The sequence below is a fragment of the Podarcis liolepis genome (genome assembly GCF_965112155.1).
Source record: "Podarcis liolepis genome assembly, chromosome: 16".
Lineage (NCBI taxonomy): Eukaryota > Metazoa > Chordata > Lepidosauria > Squamata > Lacertidae > Podarcis > Podarcis liolepis.
The window spans coordinates 16333333-16356855 of record NC_139567.1 but is presented as its reverse complement, the minus strand read 5'-3'; the positions used below and the strand labels follow the sequence as shown (position 1 = coordinate 16356855).

The window sequence follows — 23523 nt, the reverse complement described above, 5'->3', positions numbered from 1 at the left end:
TGAATAGCTCGTGCTGTCCCAAATGATTGGTCAACTAGCATGGCCTGATGCTCGCGTGGTCTAGGACGATGGCCCTTATCTGCTGAGAGAGAACAAATTGCTTTGCTTGTATTTTGTATCTTTCTGACTTCACACAATAAAGGCTGTGCTGCAGTAGCTCTAAGGAGCCAGAGCAGCCATATTTCTTCAACCTATCTTGGTGTGAGACTGATTTCTTCGGATGTCGAGCTGGCACTCGACACTCCCAGGACCAGAAGAGGCATGAAACGGAAGGAGCAAAGGCAGGCACACAGGTGCACTCTCTGATTGTTTGGGGGGGGGAACCCTGGAGAGGAGGGGACAGGCAGCTGTGGAGAGGCAGGGACCTTCAGTCTTGGCAACTGCTTCATGGGGGAAAGACCTACAGAGATGGGTTGCTGTGCTCCTTAGGCCTGACACTCCTGTTCCAATCATGTTTCTGCTAATAAGGAGTTAATTACAATTCACTTTGTATGATTGTCTGCTGCCCACTCCTGTGAGCAGACAGCAAGGAAATAGCTCAAAGGCCACCTCCTGATTTCACTCAAGTACCAGGGCTCATTATATGTACCCTGAAACACAGGTGCCGAGTCCCCCAAGCTGGGGGTGCCCTGGCTCCCATAACATTTAAAATGGCGGGGGCAGGCACTCATAAAGTGTGGCGCAGCCGCAAAATCATGCCGCAGGGTGCATGCTTGCTACATCACCATGTCCCCAACGCGTATGCACTACATCACCATGCCATGACACATGCTCAAGTGACATCAGCACGCCGGGGTTGTGACGATGTAGCACACATGGCCCTGGCACCGCTGCCCTGCAATGGGATGGGTGGAGAACCTGAGGGGGACCTCCAGATGCTGCTGCACCACAACTCCCATCAGCCTTGTACATTGTCCAGGGGCTGATGGGAGTTGTAGTCTGACATTGCCTAGAGCAGGCTTCCTCAGCCTCCGCCCTCCAGATGTTTTTGGCCTACAACTCCCATGATCCCTAGCTAGCAGGACCAGTGGTCAGGGATGATGGGAATTGTAGTCTCAAAACATCTGGAGGGCATAGGTTGAGGAAGCCTGGCCTAGAGCATGGGTAGGCAAACTAAGGCCCGAGGGCCAGATCTGGCCCAATCGCCAAACAGTGGACAGCATGTTTTTACATGAGTAGAATGTGTGCTTTTATTTAAAATGCATCTCTGGGTTATTTGTGGGGCATAGGAATTTGTTCATTCCCCCCCCCCAAATATATATATAGTCTGGCCCCCCACAAGGTCTGAGCGACAGTGGACTGGCCCCCTGCTGAAAAGGTTTGCTGACCACTGGCCTAGAGGGTTACAGGGGAAGGAGCATAGCTGTCAACGTTTCCCTTTTTTTAAGGGAAATTCCCTTATTCTGAATAGGATTCCTCGCAAGAAAAGGGGAAAGTGCCCTTGAAAGTGGGCAGCAGCACCTGACTCCTCCTCTGCCCCAGCCAGAGTTCCTGGGCATCAGCTAGACCTGCCCCCGGAAGCTGTATTTTTGCCCCTCCCACAAAGCCAGGGGACCCACTCACCAAGTGCCACTGCTGCGGGAACTTGGGGTCGTTAAAGTGCAAGCTGCGCTTGGAGCGTTTCAGAAACCGCTGCTCGGCGTGCCACCTCACGCTGTCGTGCTGTGCAAAGACCGCCTCCGCTGACCGTTGGATGGCCTCCAGGCTGAGGCCTGGTGGGCTTGCCAGCTGGTAGCCGAAGAGGTAGTGGCCTCTGAGCTCCCCGATCCGGCCAATGTTCACAAGGCCGGCCTCCTTGGCCAGTTCTTCCGCCCGCCAGTCCAGCTCCTCCTCAGAGGAAGGGGACCCCTCTGGCACCGTCAAATGCACCGCCCACGTCAGCTCCCCACGGCACTGGGCTGCCCGGCAGGGCTCGGCCCCACGCGGCACTTTTGCTCCACAGGCAAATCCATTTGGCAGCAGCAAAGGGATCCAGGCCGGGATCAGCCAAAGGCACATGTGGACTCGCAGGGCAGCCTCCATCATCGCTCTCCATGATGGCTCCGTCCCCCTCCAGGGCGGCATCCGACAGGCGAACTGCAAGGGGAAGGGCAAGGTCAGAACAGCCCCCCTGCTTTCCCCTATGCCTGGCTTGCCACCAGCCCCAGGGAGAATAGAGGGACTCACTTTGCCCCAAACCCCTGCCTGAAACCCATTTACAGTAGTACCTCAGGTTACATACGCTTCAGGTTACAGACTCCGCTAACCCAGAAATAGTACCTTGGGTTAAGAACTTTGCTTCAGGATGAGAACAGAAATCGTGCTCTGGAGGCATGGCGGCAGCAGGAGGCCCCATTAACTAAAGTGGTGCTTCAGGTTAAGAACAGTTTCAGGTTAAGAACGGACCTCTGGAACAAATTAAGTACTTAACCAGAGGTACCACTGTACTGTGAGTGCAGAAAGCAGAAACACCCTCTTTCGCGCTCCCTGTAGAAAGTGAAACTGAAATAGATTTCCTGTTTGGTATTACTGTAGTAGTGGGGGGGAATGGGGGCAGAGACAGCAGGCAAGCTAGGGAATCTCACCTTTCCGAGCCGGCAGAATGGTTACCAAAGGAGAGCATTTCTGACTCCTGGGCTGCAAAGGAGGTCAGGCAAGTTAATGTTTCATCAGCTGATCTTCTTTCTCACACACACTGTCTGACTTCAGCTTCTGCAATACTGTTTCTTAACCCCTTCCTGCTCCAATACAGCAGCAGGGAGGTGAGGGAGAATTCCTCTTTATAGTATTACTTTATGGGCAACAGCCTGGGAGAAAATGCGCCTGAGTGGATGTTATGCCCAGGAGGCGGCTGCTGCTGCTGCTACTACTCCAGAAAGACCTATGATGAGTCTGCTGGGTTTTATTTATCCAAGAAGAAAAATAAGTCATGGCTGCTGGTTCATCTGGCAGGTGTGTCCTGGTTTGAAAGTGGACTCCACTTTCGGGATGCCGTCTTACATGCTGTTGTGAAGAAAGGATTAACTGGAGCAACAACTATTAACTCGACTAATATGAGAGACAGGCGATGCTGCCAAGAGAGTTCCCTGCTCCCAATAGATACCTTTTGGATTTCTATCACTTAATTTGAAGGCTTCTTGCAGCAAAACAAGGCCACAGAGGCTGTATTTTATATACCTTATCTTTGTATGAAACTTGCAAGCATTACCAAGGCGATCCATTCAGATGAGGTCAGAAGTCTATACCAAAGTTCAAATGTTTCCAAAGTTCAAAGCACTTTAATTTGCGTTATTACAGCCTGAAGATGGCAACTCATAGTCTGTTGTGTTTGGTTCCTAGGAGTCCGTTATCCATTTGGAGAGGGGTGGGTGGCGCTGTGGGTTAAACCACAGAGCCTAGGACTTGCCGATCAGAAGGTCGGCAGTTCAAATCCCCGTGACAGGGTGAGCTCCCGTTGCTCAGTCCCAGCTCCTGCCAACCTAGCAGTTTGAAAGCACGTCAAAGTGCAAGTAGATAAATAGGGAAGGTAATAGGCGTTTCCGTGCGCTGCTCTGGTTCGCCAGAAGCGGCTAAGTCATGCTGGCCACATGACCTGGAAGCTGTACGCCGGCTCCCTCGGCCAATAAAGCGAGATGAGCACTGCAACCCTAGAGTCGGCCACGACTGGACCTAATGGCCAGGGGCCCCTTTACCTTTACCCAGAAACTGGTCACCTCAACTAACCCAAAGGTTTTGTCCTGGCCAGAGTCTAGCCAAAGTTAATTCAAAACACTCAAGGCATCAAAACCAGATGCCAACTTCTGGATTTTGATGCAGCTCCAAACCCTGGAAAGTTGTGATTTTCATCTCCACCTTTTGCCCTCACCTGGACCTTGGCACCTGGAGCTGCACCTGCCCACCAAGATTGCCAGTGACTGGTTGGCAGAAGAAAAGCTCCCTTGTGCCAGCCCTGAAAGAGAAACCAAAGGTGGAAGTGGCAGCCCAATAAGGAAGTCCTGGGGCGGGCCTGCTCCTTTGGCACCGGGTTGGCTTCCTTTCACAAACAGGCACTAACAATGGGGAAGCCGGTCAGCCGGTCCCAGCGGGAAAGGAGCAGGAGGAAACTTGGGAAGGGCAGCGGAGGCAGCGGGGGTGAATCTTGTATGTAGTGGCGGGGGCAAGGCTGGCTGTCAAGCCGGGAATTTCTGGATGCAGCCTTATTTCTACTACGTACTTAGCCGGCCCCCTCGAGGTGGCGGGCGGAGGGAGTCTTACAAGCATCGGCCACAAAGCGCAGCGCCCCCCGGAAGGCAAGTGCTGGGGGTGTGGCCCACCCAGCAACATCGGCGGCACCCCGGTCTCTCCCCGGGGCTGCTAGCCGACGGCCCGGGAGTCGGACGGTCCCCGACAGGAGCTGCGGCGCGGGTATCGTGCTGGGCCCGCCAGGATCGGCTCAGGCGAGCACCGGGCGCGGAGACAAGCAAGCCGCGCCGAGAGATCCCGAGCAGCTGCTGCACCTACCTCGGCAGAGGCGGAGCGGGGCGCATGGGTCCCGGCGCAGGCGGTGGCAGCGGCCTCGCTCCCCGGGACGCAGCTGCCAGCCCGGCTCCTCCTGCTGCTGCTGCTACTTGCCCGCTTCCGCGCAAAGGCAGCGGCAGCGAGCGAGGTCGGATCCGGCGGGGGCGGCCAAGGCGGCGCCACAGCCGGGCGCGTCACGTCCGGAGCCCGCCCCGTCGGCCCTCCCTCCTGGCTGCGCCCGTCCCCGAAGCCGGAGGGCGGGTCGGTGGGCTGCAGGGGCTGCGCCCCAAGCCTCTCCAGGGCGCGCGAAATAGGGGTCGCGTCCCGGGCAGCGACCCAGCCACCCACCGAGTGCCGCCGCTTTCTGGAGGGTGCAGAGGGAATTTGCTGGCGCCGCGGTAAGTGCGAGTGGCTGGAGATGCAAGAGTCAGGCGGACGCCCCCAAATGGCATCGAACGAAGCGCGGCCGTCGGGCAGCGTCTCCGGCGGCCCTTCCCGGGTACCGCGCGGCGCTTTTTCTCCAGGGCCACCTGCAAGATCTGTGCGGAGAGAGGGTCCCCGTCTCCCCCTCTCCCCGGTTGCTTTTACTGAGCGCGGCGGCAGCGGGGAGAAGTCGGCGCTCTGCACATGCTCGGTTTCCTCACCTTTGCTTCTAACGCCGGGCAAGCAGGTTCCGGGACTCAGCGGGGATGGGGGAATGCATGCGATAGTGGCGGGCAGGTGCCCCCCAGGTGAAGTTATTTTTGGGTGGTGGTGTGTTTGGTGGCTGGCTCTGCAGGAGTGCTCTTGTCCCTGGGGGTGGGGGGGGTGCATTGCGGGCGCGGGGGGGGGCTCCTTTTCCTGCCTAGCCCACCGCCACCTCCTTGCAGCGCTCCGGGTGGTTCGGGGGCTCCCTCCTTCCCTCCGGGGCGGCAGGGGGAGCTGTGCGCAGAGGCGCCGGCCGGGCCTCCTTCTTGGTCGCGCTTCCTCGGCGGGGCGGAAGGAGGGAGGGAGGGAAGGAGAGCACTGCCGCCACCAGGCCGCGCTTCGTCCCGGGCCGCCGCCGCATCCGGCTCCCCCCGAGCGAGCCAGTTGAGCGTCCCAGGCCAGGCCCGAGTCGCGGCGGACACCGGAGGCAGCGCGGAGCACGGCAAGTCTCGGAAAAGGTCCCCCCAACCCCAGCAACTGGCCGCCTCGACTCCCCACATACATGGAGCATTTTTGCAAATGGGGGGGGGGGTGCGGGAGAGCCAACTTGGCCCCGGGGTCGTGGGTGCCCGGGCCGTGGGTGCCATGCAGCGTGCATGGCCCTGGCACCGAAATGTGCGAGTGCCCGGCCCTTTCATTGGGAATTTTGTGGGTGTTCGGGCATCCAGGGCCCCAGGGAGTTGGCACCTATTGGGGGTGGGTGGGTTTAGGTCTCCCCCTACCCTCCCGCATCCCCAGGAAAGTGATATTCTGAAAGGGAGTCGGGTTTTGTCTTTCCTCCTCTCCCTCGTATTTTGCATTCGCATCTTGCGTGGGGAGAGCAGGATTAATTGATACAGTTCCCCCCTCTCCCCCTCAAGCTGGGCTTCTTAACCTGGGCTGCAAAGGAAGCTCTCGCTGTGCTCCCCTCGGGGCTTAAATCTGATTACACTTGGGGGATGTCTCCTGATCCTCTGGACCGCTGCTTGCCAAATCCTGCACTCGGTTAGATGCACCCAGACCCTTTGGGATTTGGAGGCCCAAGTGGCCTTTACTGGTGGCTGTTGGGCTGACAGTTTGGGTAAAAATGGAGCCAGAAGCAGCAGCAAAGTCCCTGCACCCAGTTGCCAAGGAAAGGGTTTTGCAAGCACATCCCTCTGCTATGCAAGGAACAGGTCCAGGACTGTTCTCTTTGTGTGTGATGGAACCTGGTTTAGGAGCAGGGAGCCCACACAGGCAACTGTTGTTGTTTAGTTGTGTCCGACTCTTCGTGACCCCATGGACCAGAGCACGCCAGGCCCTCCTGTCTTCCACTGCCTCCTGCAGTTTGGTCAGACTCATGTTTGCAGCTTCGAGAACACTGTCCAACCATCTCACCCTCCGTTGTCCCCTTCTCCTTGTGCCCTCCATCTTTCCCAACATCAGGGTCTTTTCCAGGGAGTCTTCTCTTCTCATGAGGTGGCCAAAGTACTGGAGCCTCAGCTTCAGGATCTGTCCTTCAGTGAGCACTCAGGGTTGATTTCCTTCAGAATGAATAGGTTTGATCTTCTTGCAGTCCATGGGATTCTCAAGAGTCTCCTCCAGCACCATAATTCAAAAGCATCAATTCTTTGGTGCTCAGCCTTCTTTATGGTCCAGCTCTCACACAAGCAACTAGTCACCTGTAAATCCTGTAATGTGTGTTGTGAGTTTGACACCCGGATCTCTCGGGCAATCCAGAGGTTCTGCAGTAGGATCAGCCTCCTGCACTGCTGTACCCCAAAGTTGTTGGGTGCTGTTTTGTCGGTTGTCCTTGTGGTGGTGGTAGATGCCTTTCCCTTGTTGCTGCCTCTAGCCCCACTCTGTAACACCCGCACTGGCCCCGTATCTCTGCAGTAGGAACCTGCTGCCAACTGGCCATAGGAGAACCACCCCAGAGTGAGTCGAGGTCCCAAGTGCAGCTGTGACTGTTGGATTCTTTGCTTGCAGAGAGAGCGATGGCCTCTGAGCAAACCAAAGATGATGAAGAGGAGGAGGAGGAGGAAGAGGTGGAGGAGAGCGAAAGTGTTCCTGCCAGCCAGCCTGCCCCATGTGACTCTGAGCTTCCCAAAGGATTTGCCAGTTTGCCTCTCAGGTAAGCTGGACACACTAAATGTTGCTTGGCAAGTGGGAGACCAGAATCCTCTGGAAGAAAAGCTATGGCCCTCAGAACAGAGCCCAAATGACTCCTCCAATAATGGAGCTTATTCCAAGGAGGTTGCTAGGTGGTGGTATTCAAGGAAGCAGGATATGAGTTCCCTCTCATTTGGGTACCTGCTGTGTCTGGAGAGAAGTGGTGCTGCAGCCTAGCTGTTTGATTTGAGGGAGTGCCAGAGACCCTTTTCAGTGGCTTTGATCCTCTCTTGCTGTCTATCTGGTGCTGAGCATTCTTCTTTGTTGTTAAGGGGGGATCAGTCTCGTTCTGGCAGTGGCTTGGCTTTTCCACACCTGTTCTCTTTCCTTTCTGCCTCTGATCTAGGGATTTGGTTAAGAGGCTGTGCATGCTACAATGGCAGAGCGAGATGTGGTCTCTTCCAACTCTATGATTCTATGATTCTATTATGTCAGGAGTGCTCTGATGGTGTTTCCTGCTTGGCAGGGGGTTGGACTCGATGGCCCTTGTGGTCTCTTCCAACTCTATGATTCTATGATTCCAGGAACTCCTTTGCTAGGAATTTGGGGTATACAGCGAGCTAACGGATGGCTGTCCTTTCTATTAATTGTGTACCATGCTGTTCTGGGAAGGGTTCAGAAGGAGCAATAATTTCTGGTGTTTGCTTCCATGTGCCTCCAAAGCACCGTGCAAGATAGACAAACCAGCCACACCCTCCCAAGTTGCAGAAGGTTTTGGTTTATTTCTTAGTATCGTGTTCTCTGACCGGCAGTGGCTCTCCAGTGCTGTCAGGGAGGCGTCTTCCCCAGCCCTACCTGGCATTTAAGCATGATGCCTTAGATCTCTCCAAGATCACTGATCACCTCAAGAGAGGTGATGTTAATGGTTAATTCTCAGCCCCTCCTGCACTCATTGTCTCTTGCAGCCACCAGGCAAGTGCTTAAATGCACAGCTAAGATAATGTATGTGAAACACTTGGAACACTCAAAAGTTGTTGTCAGTATTTAACTGAAGGTGTGAAGTCAGGAGTGAACAATTATGGAGTCACCTATAAGTGACATGTATGGTGTGTTTTTTCCTTTCTTTTTTTAAACATTTTTTTAAAAGTTCAATTGTGGCACCGGCGTTACCGCTTCATCTGTACTGTATTAGCTTTTGAAGGCATCTCTCTTTTTTGATGCATTTTTTAACAAGTTTTATACACATACCGTATCATACCATATCCATCCCTTTCCCTAGGACTTCCCAGTCCATCTCTCCGTAGCATTCTAAGCAAACCTTGGTCGGCTGCATATCCTGATATTCCACCCATTTCCCTCTCAAATCTTCCTTTATTTGATGTTTTATCTGCTTCTCATATGTTAACTCCTATTTGTAGGTTAAATTGAATGTTGTGCCCCTTTAAGATATTCTCCGAAACACTTCCACTCTTATCTGTTTGTATGGTTTTTATTAATTGCTTTCTGAGCATTCCTTTGTCACATTTTGAAGACTTTCTCCACAAAAGTCCTGAGCCATTCGGCTCTTTGTCAAGGGCACCTGAGCAGGTAGCTTGCAAGTTCTTCCCCTTTCCTGGTACCTGTGTGTGTGAGGTGGAGTAACTGAGCACTCTTTGTTGCATACTTGGGTGAAATTTGCAGTGGCCATTGATTGTTCTCTCTTTTTGTTCTCTGGGACAGCATAAGTGACCTTTCCATTCACGAAGACGATTGCCTGCCGCTGGCTGCCACCACCAATCACACCCATCCGAAAGATAGCGAGAGCTGGGAAGGCGATCACTCGGAAGATGCAGAAAGGGATTCTGGGAAACCGGAGAATGACTCGCCCTTGCCAGTTCCCCAGGACCAAGAGACCTCAGAAGAGCTTTTGTCTGGCCCCCTTACTGAGGCTGCCTCAATGCCCTCATCGTGCCCCTCAAGTGAGGAGCTCCCTTTGCCCGACTTGGACAATGCCATTGGAGAAAAGAGACCTTCTCTGTCTGGGGAAAGTCTACCAGTGGCTTCACCCCTTGCACAGGCAGATTGCCCCATGGACCAGACCAGCGATGTCCTGAACTGCTCCAAGGATGAGCTGGGGTCTTTGATCTTGCAGCACGGCAGGCGGCAGAATGGGTGCCCAGATCTGGAAGACACGCCCTTGGCGGTATCTCCAAGTGGGGAAGACCAAGACCAAGAAGGCGCATTCCAAAAGCCCTCCCAGAACATTGCAGTGCAGGTCAAGTACTCATTTGGGGAGGCTGTGGGAAGTGGGGTGCTTTGGGGAGACTCCTGTCTGATGGAGAGTCTTCCTTACCATTCACTGAAATTGGCATAGTGAGGAGGGTGCATGGGACTTTTTTTTCACAGCGGGGACACCAAGGTCATTGGTAGGCCTTCCTTGCTTTGGCAAGTGAATGAGATGATATGGATACCTTCAGGTTTTCTTATTGTTTTTGATCGATTACCATAGTGGAAGTTGGGGGAAATAACCAAGAAGCAGCTAGGTATACTTTTTCATTTTCTATGGTAGGGTTCTTCACGGTGGCAGTTTAAATGGCAATACTTCTTGGCAATTCTATTTAAAAGGCTAAAGGTTGCATTTCTGCTGGCTGACGAGCTTTAGTTCAAGCTTAATAAGCTTTGCAATTCTATAAAAATTCCTTCTTTGTCAGCTGATCCTAATAGGATGTTACACTGTACACCCATTGGTTTTGGGGGTTACATCTGGATCAACACAGCTGAGAGTGCTTAGAAAATGGCAACCAAACATTTTGGGCTTATTCATTCATCTATGTGTGTGTGTGTGTGTGTGTGTGTGTGTGTGTCTCAGAGAGAGAAGGGGGGGAGAGTATAATAGAGGTGCATAAAATTACACATGATGATGCGAGAAAAGGGGTAGAGTGACTTACTAGAACCCTGAGGGTATCCAGTGCAGCTGAATGATGGAAAACTGAAGACAGACAGAAAGTAGCAGTGTTTCTCAAATTTGGCCATCCAGCTGTTTTGGGACTACATTTCCCATCATCCCTGACCACTGGTCCTGCTACCTAGGGCTGATGGGAGTTGTAGTCCAACAACAGCTGGAGACCCAAGTTTGGGAGACACTGATATAGTTCATAGTTAAAACACTGGAATTTGCTCCCACAAGATGTGATGATGGCCATCAACTTGGATGGCTTGAAAAGAGGATTAGCCAGGATGGCTCTGTTCTGCCTCCACTGCTGTAGGCAGCATGCCTCTGAATGCCAGTTGCTGGGGGATCAAAAGTGGGTGGAGTGCTGCTGCTGTTGCACTCAGGTCTTGCTTGCAGGCTTTCCATGGAGCATCTGGTTGGCTGCTCAGAGAACAGGATGTGGGGCTGGATGGGCCACTGGCCTGACCCAGCTTTAGGGCTCTTCTTGTGTTCTTATAATGACAGTTTTTGGACTCTTTGCTCAGGTTATGGGGACCACCATCTTTTGCTCCTGTACTTCAAAGTGTTTAACTACACCACTGACCGAAATGCCTCTTACCAAAGCAAAGTAGTCTTGCAAAGTGTAAGTCTTGCAAATGGAGGCAAGGGGCTTTGCAGGTTTCTAGCCCTCGCAGCAGGGTTAAGCAGAAAGAGGACCCACTTAGTGGCTGAGCCCGTATCTGAACCTGTGCATAACCCCTCCAACCTCTGAACCAGCCTTTCTGTTTAGATTAGCTTTGGTAATCAAGCGAAAGGGGAGGCATGGCCTGGGCCCTGTCGACTAACAGCCCCACAAAGCGACTTCACCAGAGCTTCTTGTCACTGTAACATCCAAAAGAGAATCACAAAATGCATCTCATGACATTTTTGACAGGCTGAACTTTCTCCTCCCTTTGCAGACCGACTTCAGAACAGCTGACTTGGAAGTGAACACTGATCAGGATATTGAAAAGAGCCTGGTAAGCTGTGCTGTCTTCTGCATGAGTAGCTCCCCCTTTCCTCCAATAAGAAAGTGTGCAGGACAGCAGCCTCTGATCCTCCTGTTCAGAACGGGGGGGGGGGGGGCGCTCCTGCCTTAATCTCTGATGTCTTCTGCCTTCATAGTGGATGGTCAGACGCTGCTGTGTAAGGAGAGCCCAGTGCAGGGCAGAGCCCTATGTGGCCCTCTGGGACTCTCTAACTGACCTTTGAAATGCTCCTCAAGCCACACACCCTCCCCCAATTGCACCACCCACAAGTGTTTTCTCCCTGGCTGGAATGTGTCCTTGAATACTGATAATGACTCCTGTGTGCCTGGATGGAGCATAGCGGGGGTGGGGGGTCTGTGAATGTCTCTGCTGAAGCTAGCCTAAAAAGAGAAATGCAGCCCTCATCTAGCAGAGTTCATTTATTTATTATAGATTTTCTTGTGATTTATATGGAAATCATTAATTTGGTTGCGTATTTTTTATGTTTTATTTATTATATACGGCTACTTTTGTTACGTTGTACTTGTGAATTTTTGTCTGTGTTGTAAGCTGCCTTGAGCACAGTTTGAATACCGGAAAGACAGCATCCAAATAAAATTATGTATGTGCCTATTTTGGGATGCAGGTGGCTCTGTGGTCTAAACCACAGAACCTAGGGCTTGCCAATCAGAAGGTTGGTGGCTCGAATCCTTGCGACGGGGTGAGCGCCTGTTGCTCGGTCCCTGTTCCTGCCAACCTAGCTGTTTGAAAGCGTTAAAAAGTGCAAGTAGATAAATAGGTACCACTCTGGCGGGAAGGTAAACGGTGTTTCTGTGCTCTGCTCTGGTTCGCCAGAAGTGGCTTAGTCATGCTGGCCACATGACTTGGAAGCTGTCTGCGGACAAATGCCAGCTCTCTCGGCCTATAGAGTGAGATGAGTGCGCAACCCCAGAATCGTCTGTGACTGGACCTAATTGTCAGGGGTACCTTTACCTTTAAGCACCACTGAACTTAGTGGGAGTTCAGTTTCGTTTTCAAGGACTGTGCTGTTAGGCGACTGGACTTAACAGTCAGGGGTCCCTTTGCCTTAATGTACCTATTTACTTTGAAATAAAGCTCTGTCAGACACAAAAGGATTAATCTCCTTTTTGGGATTCCCTGCACTTCAAGGGGGGAAGATGACCAGGTGCTGAGGGACAAGGGGGTCACCTCTCCTTGTTCAGATATTTTTTGCATGGGGATCTGTTCTTTCTCTTGGAGAGTTTTCTCTCTTTCATAGTTCAGGTTGCTTCCCTGACTGCCCTGCTAAAAGAGCTGCTCCTCTAGCCCAGTAGTCCCAAGGATAGATCAGGACAGCCCCAGCTCTGGGCTTGGGTAATTTGGAAGCATAGACACAAGTGGCATGTTTGCTCTAGATGTTTTCCTTGAATCTGTGCCCAACTGAGGCATGGTGACCTCATGTTGGCAAGCTAGAAACTGCGCCACTAAGAAAAAAAACTATGCCAACGCCAAGGCTGAGCTTAAAAGAAGAACCAGAGAACTAAAGAATACTTGGTGGATAAAAAAGCTCAAGAGATCCAGCACTTAGCCGATACTCAGATGCACAGAGTTTCCTTAAAGCCACAAAGACCATCTATTGGCCAATAAATAATGGCATATGCCCCCTATGCTCAACAGATGGTGCCACACTTCTAAAAGATAAAGAAGCTATTGCACTGCACTAGAAAGAACATTACCAGCATCTGCTTAACCGCAACTTCCCCTTAGCTGCTGAGGTCCTCTGCGACTGCAGCTTTCTTCCAATTGAAGAGTGGAGTGTTTGAGGACTGGGACATTTGCAGGGAAACCAAAATGCTTGTTTCCAGAGCTATTGTACCACCAACCTTACTGTATGCTTGTGAAACATGGATCACTTATAAACACCATCTCCAACTCCTCAAAAGATTCCATCAACAGTGTCTTCAAAAAAAATTACACATCACTTGGGAAGACAGACAAACTAATGCCAATGTACTGGAAGAAGCAAAGATCACATGTTGAAGCAACGATTCTTCAACATCAACTTCGTTGGACTGGTCATGTTGTTCAGATGCCTGATTATCAGCTTCCAAAGCAACTACTCTATTCTGAACTTAAAAATGGAAAGTATAATGCTGGTGGTCAACAAATGAAGTTTAAAGACTCTCTTAAGGCAAATCTTTTAAAAAATGTAGTATAAACACCAACAACTGGGAAACACTGGCCTGTGAGCGCCCCAATGGGAGAACAGCCTTTTCCAAAGGTGTTATGGACTTTGAAGACACTCAAACACAGGACGAAAGGGAGAAACATGCTAAGAGGAAGGCACGCTTGGCAAACCCCCACCATGATCAACTCCTGCCTAGAAACCTATGTCCCCACTGTGGAAAGACGTGTGGATCCAGAATTGGCCTCCACAGTCACTTACGGACTCACGACCATTTCATGGAAGACAGTCTTCCTCGGCTATGAGTAATCACCAAAGAAGATGATGTTTGGCCTGGCGGAAGTTGGCCTGGCGTTGTGTTAATCATGGAAATGGAAATCTTGCTGGTTCAGAACAGGACAGACTCCTTCCCTCACTTCTCCCCCCCTTTCCAGGTTACCACCTCTTCATTATCTGTCTAGGGTGCAGGGAGAACGAGCTACTCCAATGGGTGGTGTAATTGTGAAGATGGAGAAAGGGGTCCCTCTTTTCACTTCCTTCTTCTTTGCACCCTGGCAGGATAAAATGATGTCCGAGAGGGCTTTGCTGAAGGAGCGTTACCAGGAGGTGCTAGATAAACAGAGGCAGGTGGAGAATCAGCTCCAAGTGCAGCTGAAGCAACTCCAGCAGCGAAGGGAGGAAGAAATGAAGAACCACCAGGTAACCAGAGCAGCTTCTTCCTTCCCTTTTTCCATGGCAACTAAGCCAAGGGGAGGCTGCCTGTCTCAAGTGCTGGGCAGAACCACAGAAGGCAGGAAGCTGCCGCCTTGTACCAGGTCAGGCTGTTGATCCCCCTTGGCCCAGTAGGCCTTCCTGCTCTGACTGACAGTGGCTCTCCTTCAACTCAGGCAGAGCAAAGTCCTGCCTCTAGCTTCTGGCGGCAGCTACTGCTGCCTCTGCCGTCACAGAGGAGGTAGCAAAGACTGAGCCTTCTGTGTGCAGTAGGGGCACTTCCTGCTATGCGAGTGGTGGTAACAGTGGGAAGTATGAGGATATGCCCTTGCATGGGAGAGTTATAGGTAGCGGACTTGCTTAGCTTGGTGGGTTCAAAATGGAGTGGAAAGAAAACCTCGGTGGAGTTTGCTTATTAAATTTCAGTCCCACCCTTCCTCCCGAAGGAGCCCCGGCAGCAAATGACAAGTGATAAAACCATGGTTGGGTGAGCAGGGCAAAGGTCCACTTGTGCAATGGGATGTGAATTCTCCCGCAGTGAGTGGACTGTTTTGGAGAGCTCTCTGTTCCTTCCCACTCTAGACACTGTTGATCAATTGGAAGAAACAGCCAAGGGTGTCTCTGTGTGTTCTTAGAGACTCAAGCCAAGCCATGAGGGGAGCAATTGGCTTTAGGAAAATATATTGATTAGGCCTCTTGTGGTTGACCATGCCAACCATGTGAACAGAAGCAGGGGGTGAAACTGTAGGAATGTGCTGGAAGTTGCTATGAATCCGACCCCAATATTTTCTGGTCCAAAACTTTCTTGTACCTTGGATAGCACTCTGCAGCTTTCCTAACTTCAAAACGTGTATTTCGCATGCAGAGTAGATTGTCTTTAGAAGGGCATCTGAAATTCTGGGGAACCACTACAGCAATCAGCATCAACGATACTGGGATAGATGGAGCAATGGTTTTTCTTGGGATAAAGCAACTTTCTACGTTCCTAGATTTGTAAAGATAATTTTTGAACATTCTGGGTGGTGCCGTGGTGCAGCACACCAGCTAAGAGAGTGTGCTGTAATTCAGGATGTCACGAGTTCAGATCTTGATTATGAACTTGCTAGGTGGTCCTAGGCAAAACACTGCCCAGCCTCTTCTGGAATATGAAGACAGTGATACTCACAGGAGTCTTTAAAGAACTTGTAGCAGTTTTGCATTTCCTTTTCATTGGATTGCTGCTGCTGTAGCTGGGTTTATGTGTTTTATTTTGAATATTTTCAACACTACGTTTTTATTTTATCTGAATTTGTTAGCCACCCTGGTAACACAGTGATGCTGAAGGTGTAGGATATATGTAATATTATATATATTTGTGTGTGTGTGTATATGTATGTATGTATGTGTGTATATATATGTATATATATGTGTGTGTGTGTGTGTGTGTATATATATATATATATATATATATATATATATATATATATATGAATACTCTTGAGCTCTGGAAGCCCAATATAAATACCTGGTGTATTCTCCCCACTCCTCTAGGAGATCCTGAAGGCCATTCAGGATGTGACTGTTAAGCGGGAAGAGACCAAGAAGAAGATGGAGAAGGAAAAAAAGGAGTATTTGCAGAAGGAGCAGGATCTGAAGGCAGAAATTGAGAAGCTCTATGAGAAAGGCAGGAGGTATTTCTGAGAGTTAAAGACAGCAATGCTTAGCCCGCTCTGAAGGTTGGCTCGGAATCCAAAACAGGAGGAAGTCTATGTCAGGTTGGCCAGGTTTGTGGGGAAGGGTCCTTTTGATCTGCATCTTCTCACCAAGTCTGCTTTTGCTCAGCAACTTCAGCTGACCCCACGCACCCTGCAGGCTGCTTGGGGCTCAGTCATTGTTTCCGGGAGATCCCATTGGCCCAACTGTTCTCTAGTTAGAACTGGAAGCACAGTTGCAAAGTGACGTTTCTGTTCTCTCAAGCTTTCCCAGCCTGGCTACGGAAGTCTCTGCCATCTTGTATCGTTTTCGAAAATCAGCTTTTGTTGTTTTCCTAAATGTTTTTAGCTGCTTTTATTATTTTTGGTAGAACGTTTTGGGATGAACGTGGAAATAATAGCAACAACGACAACAATGATAATAGAGATCGCCTTGCTGGATGTGAGTGTGGCTGAGTCTTGACTTGGTTCCTCCACCCAGCCTTGGTCTCTGTGGATGTAAATGCAGGCTCCCTATGGTCCAGGCGTGGAGACCCTGTCAGACTTCACCTTCCATCTGCTCCAGCCCAGATGGCCAATGCTCAGGGGCGATGGGAGTTGCAGTCCAGCCACATCCAGAGGTCCCCATCCCTTCCCGGTGCAAGGAATTAACTCGGCATGTCCCATTTCTCTTTCCGTACAGGCTGCTGAAAGAGCAAGAGGAGAAGGAGAACAAGATCGTTTCCCTCATTGCTGAGCAGTCTGAGGAGAAGTAGGCCTCTTCCTTTGCTTAAGAATGTTTTTGATGTGCTTTGCCCTCCTTCACATCTCTCTCTCTCTCTTGGTAGTCTTACTAGGAGACTGTGGTTCCCATGAGAGCTTCTGTCCCCACTTGTGGGCAGGACTTTTCAATTCCCCTCTCTTGTGCCAGTTTGATGTCGGCATCAAACTATTGCGTAAAATGATACACGGGTGTGGAGAAAAGGGATGGGGAGAAACGGTTTGTCCCTCTCACAGAATGCCACAAGTCGGAGGAGCCATCTAATAAAGCGGAATGCTGGGAGATCCTTTGCCCAGCACATAATTAAAACAATGGAAGTAGCTCTTGCAAGATGGCCACTAAGTCAGATGGCTTTAAAAGAGGTTTAAGAACAGGATGTTAGACTACATACACCCCCTTTTTAGTCTGATCCAGGAGCCAGGCTCCTTAAAAATTTTTTTTTTACAAAGTAGTAGTAGTCATATAATAATATTTATTTATTTAATTTATTTATTTATTTATTATTTACATCACGCCTATCTGCCTGGGTATCCCCAGCCACTCTGGACAGCTCCCAACAGAATATTAACAACACGATAAAACAGTAATAATCATAAATAAATAAGAATAAAAATGTGCAGCCCACCACCGAGACCATTCCATTGTAACTATCCAACGTCCCAAAATTTCAACAACTCTTGCGATGGTTCAACCCCTTTCCATACAAATTCTACAAACACCCTCAAAATCATTTCCTCAAAATCATTTCTCCTGCATATTCTCCATCTTACCTTAATGGCACATGTTAATTTATCATTAATAGCTGTATCCCACACCTCTTTTATATTCTGCTTGCCCCTTCCACTTCCTAGCAATAATAATTTGTGCAGCTGCCAATAAAATTGTGAGCAAGTCCTTCATAGCCTGCGAACCTCCCACCTCATCGTGAATTGTGGAGCCAGGCTCTTAGCTTCTCATGTACTCCATGTTCAGACAATATGGAATTGTTGTCAACCTGGGTTATAGTTTCTGCCCCCAAGCATGGTTTGCAAGGGTTGAGGGGGGCGACCCTTGTTTCTGGCTACAAATGGATATCCAAAAGATGATGCGAGGAGGGTTAACGAATCTGCGTTGTCCGCTGGGATGTGTGCACAGCCAGATCGGAGGCTCACCAATAAGGGTTCTGTTTAGTGAAACAGGAATATCCTGGAGTAAGGGGGCAGCCTTTTGTGAGCAGTTCCACTTCCTGGACCCTAAATCGGAGCTCTTTCTTTGCTCCCCAGGGAGGTGTGGGAGATGGAGCTGGACAAGCTGAAGAACCAGCAGGATGAGTTCAGCCGGTCGATTCTGGAGGACACGGAGCGGGCTTGGAAAGCAGAGGTAGGCAGGCGCCCTGCAGCCCTCTGTGAGGCTGAGCACCCTCTGGCAGCCTGCAATGAAAACAGCATATTCCATGTGAGCCACAAGGCCTGAAGGAGAGCTGAGCAGCACTGTTGCTTGGTTCTGCACGCTGTGCCTTGAATTCACTGAGCAGCAGCTTCTGCCTGAGAAGGGGCTTCTTCCAGGGCTGCTGCCCTGTGGTTGGGGAGTCCCAGAGAGCCGTGGTCCAAGTGGCTGAGTGCTTCTCCTCTCTGAGCCTAGTGAGCTCAGCACGAGCAGGCCTGACCCTCTGTTCTTGCATAGATCCTGTCCCTGGAGAGCCGAAAGGAGCTGCTGGTGCTGAAGCTGGAAGAGGCAGAAAAAGAAGCTGAGCTCCACCTCACCTACCTCAAGTGAGTACATGGTCGGGACTTAGCAGAGGGAGAGAGAGAAGCAACACAGTGGAGGTTCGTAGGTTGACCTGGTGGGGTGAGGAAATTGAGATGCTTGCACTCTCCATTCTGCATCCTCCACTGGTACCTCACCATCTTTTTCTAGCAGGACCCAAGAGAGGAGGGTCTCCAGCTCTCCTTTGTTACTCTTCCCTATGAAAAACCACAAGGTGCCGCCCAGGGGCTGCTCCTCTGGTGAGGACAACACCTGCCTCTGCCCTGGAATCCTTTTCAGGAAACCTCACTGCAGGTTCTCTGTCGGTGGGCACTTGGCACTGGTCCTGGGAGTGGGAGCAGCTCAGGTGTTGAGGAGTTTTCCTCCATAGTTCTTTCCCTTCGAGTAGGAGCCAGCTTGTACCTCTGCAGTGCTGGAGGCTGCTACCTGTCCTGTGACATCACACATGCCCGTCTGTGACCTGAATGTATGCAGCACCTCACACAGAATCTCGGGGTTAGAAGAGGCTTCCCTGGCTCAGAGGCTCAGTGGAGGGGGGCAGAGAGGGAGCTGTGTGTGCTTCTCCTCCCTTCGGCCAGGTCTCTTCCTTGCTGAAGCTCTTTTGTTGCTGTTCTGTCTGGGCAGGTCAGCCCCCCCAACGCTGGAGACCATCCGGCCAAAGCAGGAGTGGGAGACGAGGCTGAACAGGATACGAATGACCAAGGAGAGCGTCCGTGTAAGTGCAAAAGGCTCCCTCTTCTCGGATTCCGGAAGGGAGTCTTTGAGATACAGCAGGATCCCATTATCTGCACTTTCCAGAAACAGCTGAAGACGTTTTTTGTTCCAACAGACTTTCCCAGTTGGATAAATGGGTCTCTAGGGGTTTTTTTTGCCAATTAGTTTTTATTTATTTTCAAATTTATAACACATCAACACTGAATTAAAATTAATTTAATACAGTTTCCCCCCCCCAAAAAAACCCTGTTTTCCCACTCTCTCAGGTATATTCCAATTTATCCCCTTTAACATGCTGCTTATTTTTACAGCTTTATCTCTTTTCTTAGCAAATTCCTTGTCCTTCAGCTGTCCCTTTAACAACTCCTGCATATAGATAAAACAAAATTATCCCAAATAACAATAAGTGAGGTTACAGTAATTCAAATCTTTTATTCTTGACAACTTTTGTTTTTTGTTTCTATTCCCTGATAATTTTCAGGCTCTGCCTTTTCATGCCCCCCTCTTAGGGTTTTAATATCATTTAATTGTATTTGTTCTGTTTCTGTTATAGCTGTTTTAAATGAAATAATAATAATAATAATTTTATTATTTATGCCCTGCCTATCTGGCTGGGTTTTCCCAGCCGCTCTGGGTGGCTCCCAACAGAATATTAATAATAATAATTAAAAAGTGATAAAACATCAAACATAAAAAGCTTCCCTAGAGAGGGCTATAGTTCACCTTGAGACGGTGGTTTAGAAGGCGAATTAATTATGATAATAACAACTCTGACACTTCTTTTTAAATTTTGTTTTGAATATGTGCATTTCACCTCTTAGGACCAGTACAACGATCACATCCAGCTGGTGCGGAACGGGGCCAAGCTGAGCAGCCTCCCACAGATCCCCACGCCTCCCCTGCCCCCACCACCCCTGGAGGTGAGCACTTCCCCTCCCCTCCAAGTCCAGGCGCAGTATTGCTGCCGGTGGGGGCGGACATGCACAACTGAACCTGAAGACGGGAAGGGAATGATGTTGCAAATCAGCTCTTCATTCTGCCTGGCTCAGCTGCAGTGCCTAAGCTGTGCTGGGGAGTCCCTGTGACCTGGGGAGGAAAACCTTCTTCAAAAGAGGGGCTGGCAAGTGGTCACTCTGAGCTAACGGGCACCCTCCCGCTTTCTTTTTCTTCCTCTCAGACAGACTTCCTCCTACCAGCCTTCCAGCCCAACTCCTCCCTTGCCCCGCGGTTGCCCTTCCCCATTGGGACAGTCCCTATGCCCATGGTCATGCCCAGCGCTGACCCCCGGGTGCTCTCCTTCCCGCTCCTCAACCCAACCATCTCCAGGCCCAGCCAGCCCTCGCCCCCTCTGCCCACGGCTTCCCAGGGCAGGAACAGCCCCGTCCTCAGCTCCCTGGCGGGCCCTCGCGTGACGCCTGCCACCGCCGCCTCACTCCCTCCGCCGCCGGGTCTGGGCGGAGTCAAAGCGGCGCCAGAATTCCAGAGACCCCCTCCGCCCCCCGTGGACAAGCTCGAGAAGTTCCTGGAAAAACTGCTGACACGATTTCCCCAGTGTAACAAGTGAGTTGAGCTCCTTGGTCCGTCAGAGCTGTCTTGAGAAACAGGAACTGCTGGGCATTCACCTTGCTTGGCTCGCCTGCAGCGCTTGTCTAGGGAGCTGCGAAACGCAGAGGGTTCTTTTCGCGACCCTGGGGCAGGTGGCAATGGCAGCCTGGGAGGGTGCTGCAGAGCTGAGCTTGCAAGCAGTAGCCTGGGGGAGTGAGGGTAGGGTAGGGGCATTGTAGAGTTGGAAAGGGAGCCTGGGGATCACCTGTGCCAACTCCCCGTGATGCAGAAATCTGCAACTGTCCCATATGGGGATTGAACCTGCGACCGTGGTATTATCACCTGTGCGACTGCCATAAAACTTAGGGAACAAGCTGTACTACCAAAATGATTAAGGCTTTAAATGATAATTTTAGGTTATATTTTAGTGATCAAAATTTAATATATATTTTTAACTGCTGCTATATCTGAATTGTCTCTGTTATACCCAATTGCAATTCAATGTATTCCTGTTGTGTTTTATGATTTTCCTGGTATTGTAAGTGACCCAGAACTGGTCTGTGACTGTAATAATACCATGAATTAGAATTTTATTATCAGCACGATTCTCTTAACTATCTGAGCTATCCAGTGGTGAGAGAGATTCATTCTGGAGCAGCTCTGCTGCCAGCTTAGACTGCCTGACCCCTGGAAGAGGGGCTGCCTGGGGGAGCCGAAGGGTTGTTCTGGGTGGTTTCTTAGCCTTCATATAAAGAGCATGTGGGGCAAGAGGCCACAGTCGACCCCAAACCCTCAGCTGCAAGGGGAATTGCAGGGAGCAGACTTTTCTGTGCTCTGTTCCAGTTGTTCTGCGAAAAAGGGGTCGTTGGATTGCTGCTGCTGCTGCTGCTTGATTTGAGGCTGTGGTTTGGTGCCTGAACTTGGGGTAGAGGGGCTGCTCCCCAAGATCAGGCTTGCTTTAGGGGATCCCATCCCTCCCATCAGATTGTATGAGAGAACCTATTGATAACCCCACCTCTGGCGGGCAGCATCCACTCCCCCATTGTAACAACTGACCCAGTGCATGCTCTCTCTCCCTCTCCCCCCCAGGGCTCAGCTGACCAACATCCTGCAGCAGATCAAAGCCGCACGAAGGACTCTGGCTGGGCTGACCATGGAGGAATTGAACCAGCTGGTGGCCGCCAAGCTGCTTGAGCAGGAGCGGGTGGCAGCTGTCGGGACCCAGGTAAACAAGGTGGAAAGAAGAGGCTGGGACCCTTGAGGTGGGGAGAATGGCTTGGGCCAAGGGGTCGCATGATGGTAAACCGCCACCACCCTTCCCGGCTTTCTCTGCTACTGTAGCCTCTTGGCCGGATCCATTCCCCGATGTTCCCTGCTCCTCTGCCGCAGATGAGCAACCCCATGTTCTTGCCCTCGGCTCAGGTCTCCTACAGTGGGACACCGCCCCAGGTAAGACATCGACATCTCCTCACCTCCCTGGCCTTTCTGAACTGGGCCTGGGAAAAGGGTGCAGGGCAAGAGGGAGGTTATAGAGGAAGCCCTCCCTGCCCGGTGGTCAAAGCCACCCCCGTTAACTTACCACCCCACAGCCTCGTTGCCACTCTCCCTTTTCTCTGTGCCCGCCAGGTTCCTGCGGCCTGCAAACTGTGTCTGATGTGCCAGAAACTGGTCCAGCCTAGCGAGCTCCACCCCATGGCTTGTTCCCATGTGCTGCACAAGGAGGTGGGTGCTCAGAAGTGCCCTAGAGACAGGCAGCCTGTGGGGCACGCCCAGCGTGGCATCCTTCCAGGGAAGGACTCAACCATGGGGTTCCGTCACCTGGCTGTGGCGGAGCAAATTGTAAGGCCATCACACATTCTAGCTCTAATCTAGAGATCAGCAAATTTACCAGGCCTTGGGCCAGTGTCTCCAGCACCAATCACGTGGCAGGGCAGGGGAGTGCGTGCCCATACGCTTGCACACAAGTGTTATTTCCGGCACACCTCCGGGTCGGAGGAGCACCGGAAATAACACTTGTGCATGTGCAAATAATGCTTGCCCATGTGCACAAGCTATTTCCGGTGCTCCTCCAACCCTGAAGCAGGCAGCCGCGCAGCGCAGCACCAGTAAGAGCGGGTGGCGGCTGTGGGGGTCGCCGTGGGCCAGATAAACGAGTCCCTTGGGTCTTATCTGGCCTGCGGGCCTTAGTTTGGGGACCCCTGCTCTAGTTGCTATAAAGAGCTGCTGCTTCTGCTGTTACTCAGGAGTTTCCCCACCATAAGCCAAATGGAGTGACGGCCCTCTCCCTCCTAGGGGAAGCAGCTTCCTAGGGTCTTAGTAGGTGGGGTAGGGAAGGTCAAGATCAGAGTCTGTTCCGCCTTCCAGCTCTCAAGAAGCGCTGGTTTCAAGGACACAGGATCCTTAAACTGGTTGGCAGTGGAGGAGTAAACACTGAGGATCCAACTGGGTCTGGATTAGTAGGTGGTAGCATAAGCTGGCATTTTCTATAGCTGCTGCTGGAGGTGGGAAAAGACACTATTCGGTTTTGCCCCCTGTGCAAACGCTGCTTCTAGTCCCCGCCCCTTGCCCCAGTCTGAGGCGGTTGTGAAACGGCAGGCTTTGTCCTCTTCCTCCAGTGCATCAAGTTCTGGGCTCAGACCAACACCAATGACGCTTGCCCCTTCTGTCCCAGTCCGAAATGACCACCGGTGCAAAGAGGACAACAGCGGTACTCAGCCTGGGTGGGACGAGAGCTCCAGCAAGACGCCAGGCACCCCCAGAATTTCTACAGCTCTATATTTATATGGCCATGTATACACATGTACATTTTTATTCTATAGGGAATGTGTGTATAGAAAGTCTGTATACATACCAGTTCATAATAAAGTGTGTATATTATGCAGTGTGTGTGCGGTGCTGTCGCTGCTGTCTGGGCCCCCTCCACTGCGGCTTCCTGCCCTTTCCCCACCTCCTGTCTTCCTTTGCTGCCTCTCTGCCACACCAGAAATAATGGGGCTTGAAGCAAAAGAGGGGAAAAAAGA

At 51.1% G+C, this 23523-nt stretch overlaps 2 protein-coding genes across 5 annotated transcripts in view; one reads left to right on the top strand and one right to left on the bottom strand.

Annotated features, from left to right (window-relative positions):
* The window catches only part of PCSK7 (proprotein convertase subtilisin/kexin type 7), a 33126-nt gene extending 27750 nt beyond the window's left edge, over window positions 1–5376 (bottom strand). Inside the window, exons 1-2 of one of the 2 annotated variants that reach the window (XM_083480977.1) lie at window positions 5121–5376; window positions 1564–2076 (exon numbers count right to left, since the gene is read on the bottom strand). In XM_083480977.1, the coding sequence (XP_083337103.1) occupies window positions 1564–2064 (501 nt within the window). In that variant the 5' untranslated portion in view covers window positions 2065–2076; window positions 5121–5376. Of the gene's footprint in view, window positions 1–1563; window positions 2077–4479; window positions 4662–5120 lie in introns of those variants that run through there. The other variant, XM_083480976.1, reaches the window with a different exon arrangement.
* On the top strand, window positions 4684–23384 carry RNF214 (ring finger protein 214). 3 transcript variants are annotated; one of them, XM_083480985.1, is made up of 16 exons: window positions 4740–4874; window positions 7111–7255; window positions 8953–9487; window positions 11104–11163; window positions 13895–14035; window positions 15578–15717; window positions 16421–16489; window positions 17761–17857; window positions 18161–18249; window positions 18869–18959; window positions 19780–19878; window positions 20136–20518; window positions 21593–21728; window positions 21845–21952; window positions 22130–22225; window positions 23119–23384. In XM_083480985.1, exons 2-16 carry the CDS (start codon window positions 7119–7121, stop codon window positions 23182–23184), a joined length of 2247 nt encoding a protein of 748 aa, XP_083337111.1. In that variant the 5' UTR covers window positions 4740–4874; window positions 7111–7118; the 3' UTR covers window positions 23185–23384. The 3 variants fall into 3 exon arrangements, with proteins under 3 accessions (XP_083337113.1, XP_083337111.1, XP_083337112.1); XM_083480986.1 differs by lacking the exon at window positions 4740–4874 and adding an exon at window positions 5443–5605; XM_083480987.1 differs by lacking the exon at window positions 22130–22225 and having other exon boundaries at window positions 4684–4874.
* The last annotated feature ends 139 nt before the right edge of the window (window positions 23385–23523 follow it).

Coding starts and splice junctions, on each gene's coding strand:
- RNF214 (XM_083480985.1), top strand. CDS start 7,119: ATGGCCTCTGAGCAAACCAAAGATGATGAAGAGGAGGAGGAGGAGGAA. Junction 18,960..19,779: donor TGACCAAGGAGAGCGTCCGT/GTAAGTGCAAAA, acceptor TTCACCTCTTAG/GACCAGTACAACGATCACAT. Junction 21,729..21,844: donor TGGCAGCTGTCGGGACCCAG/GTAAACAAGGTG, acceptor CTGCTACTGTAG/CCTCTTGGCCGGATCCATTC.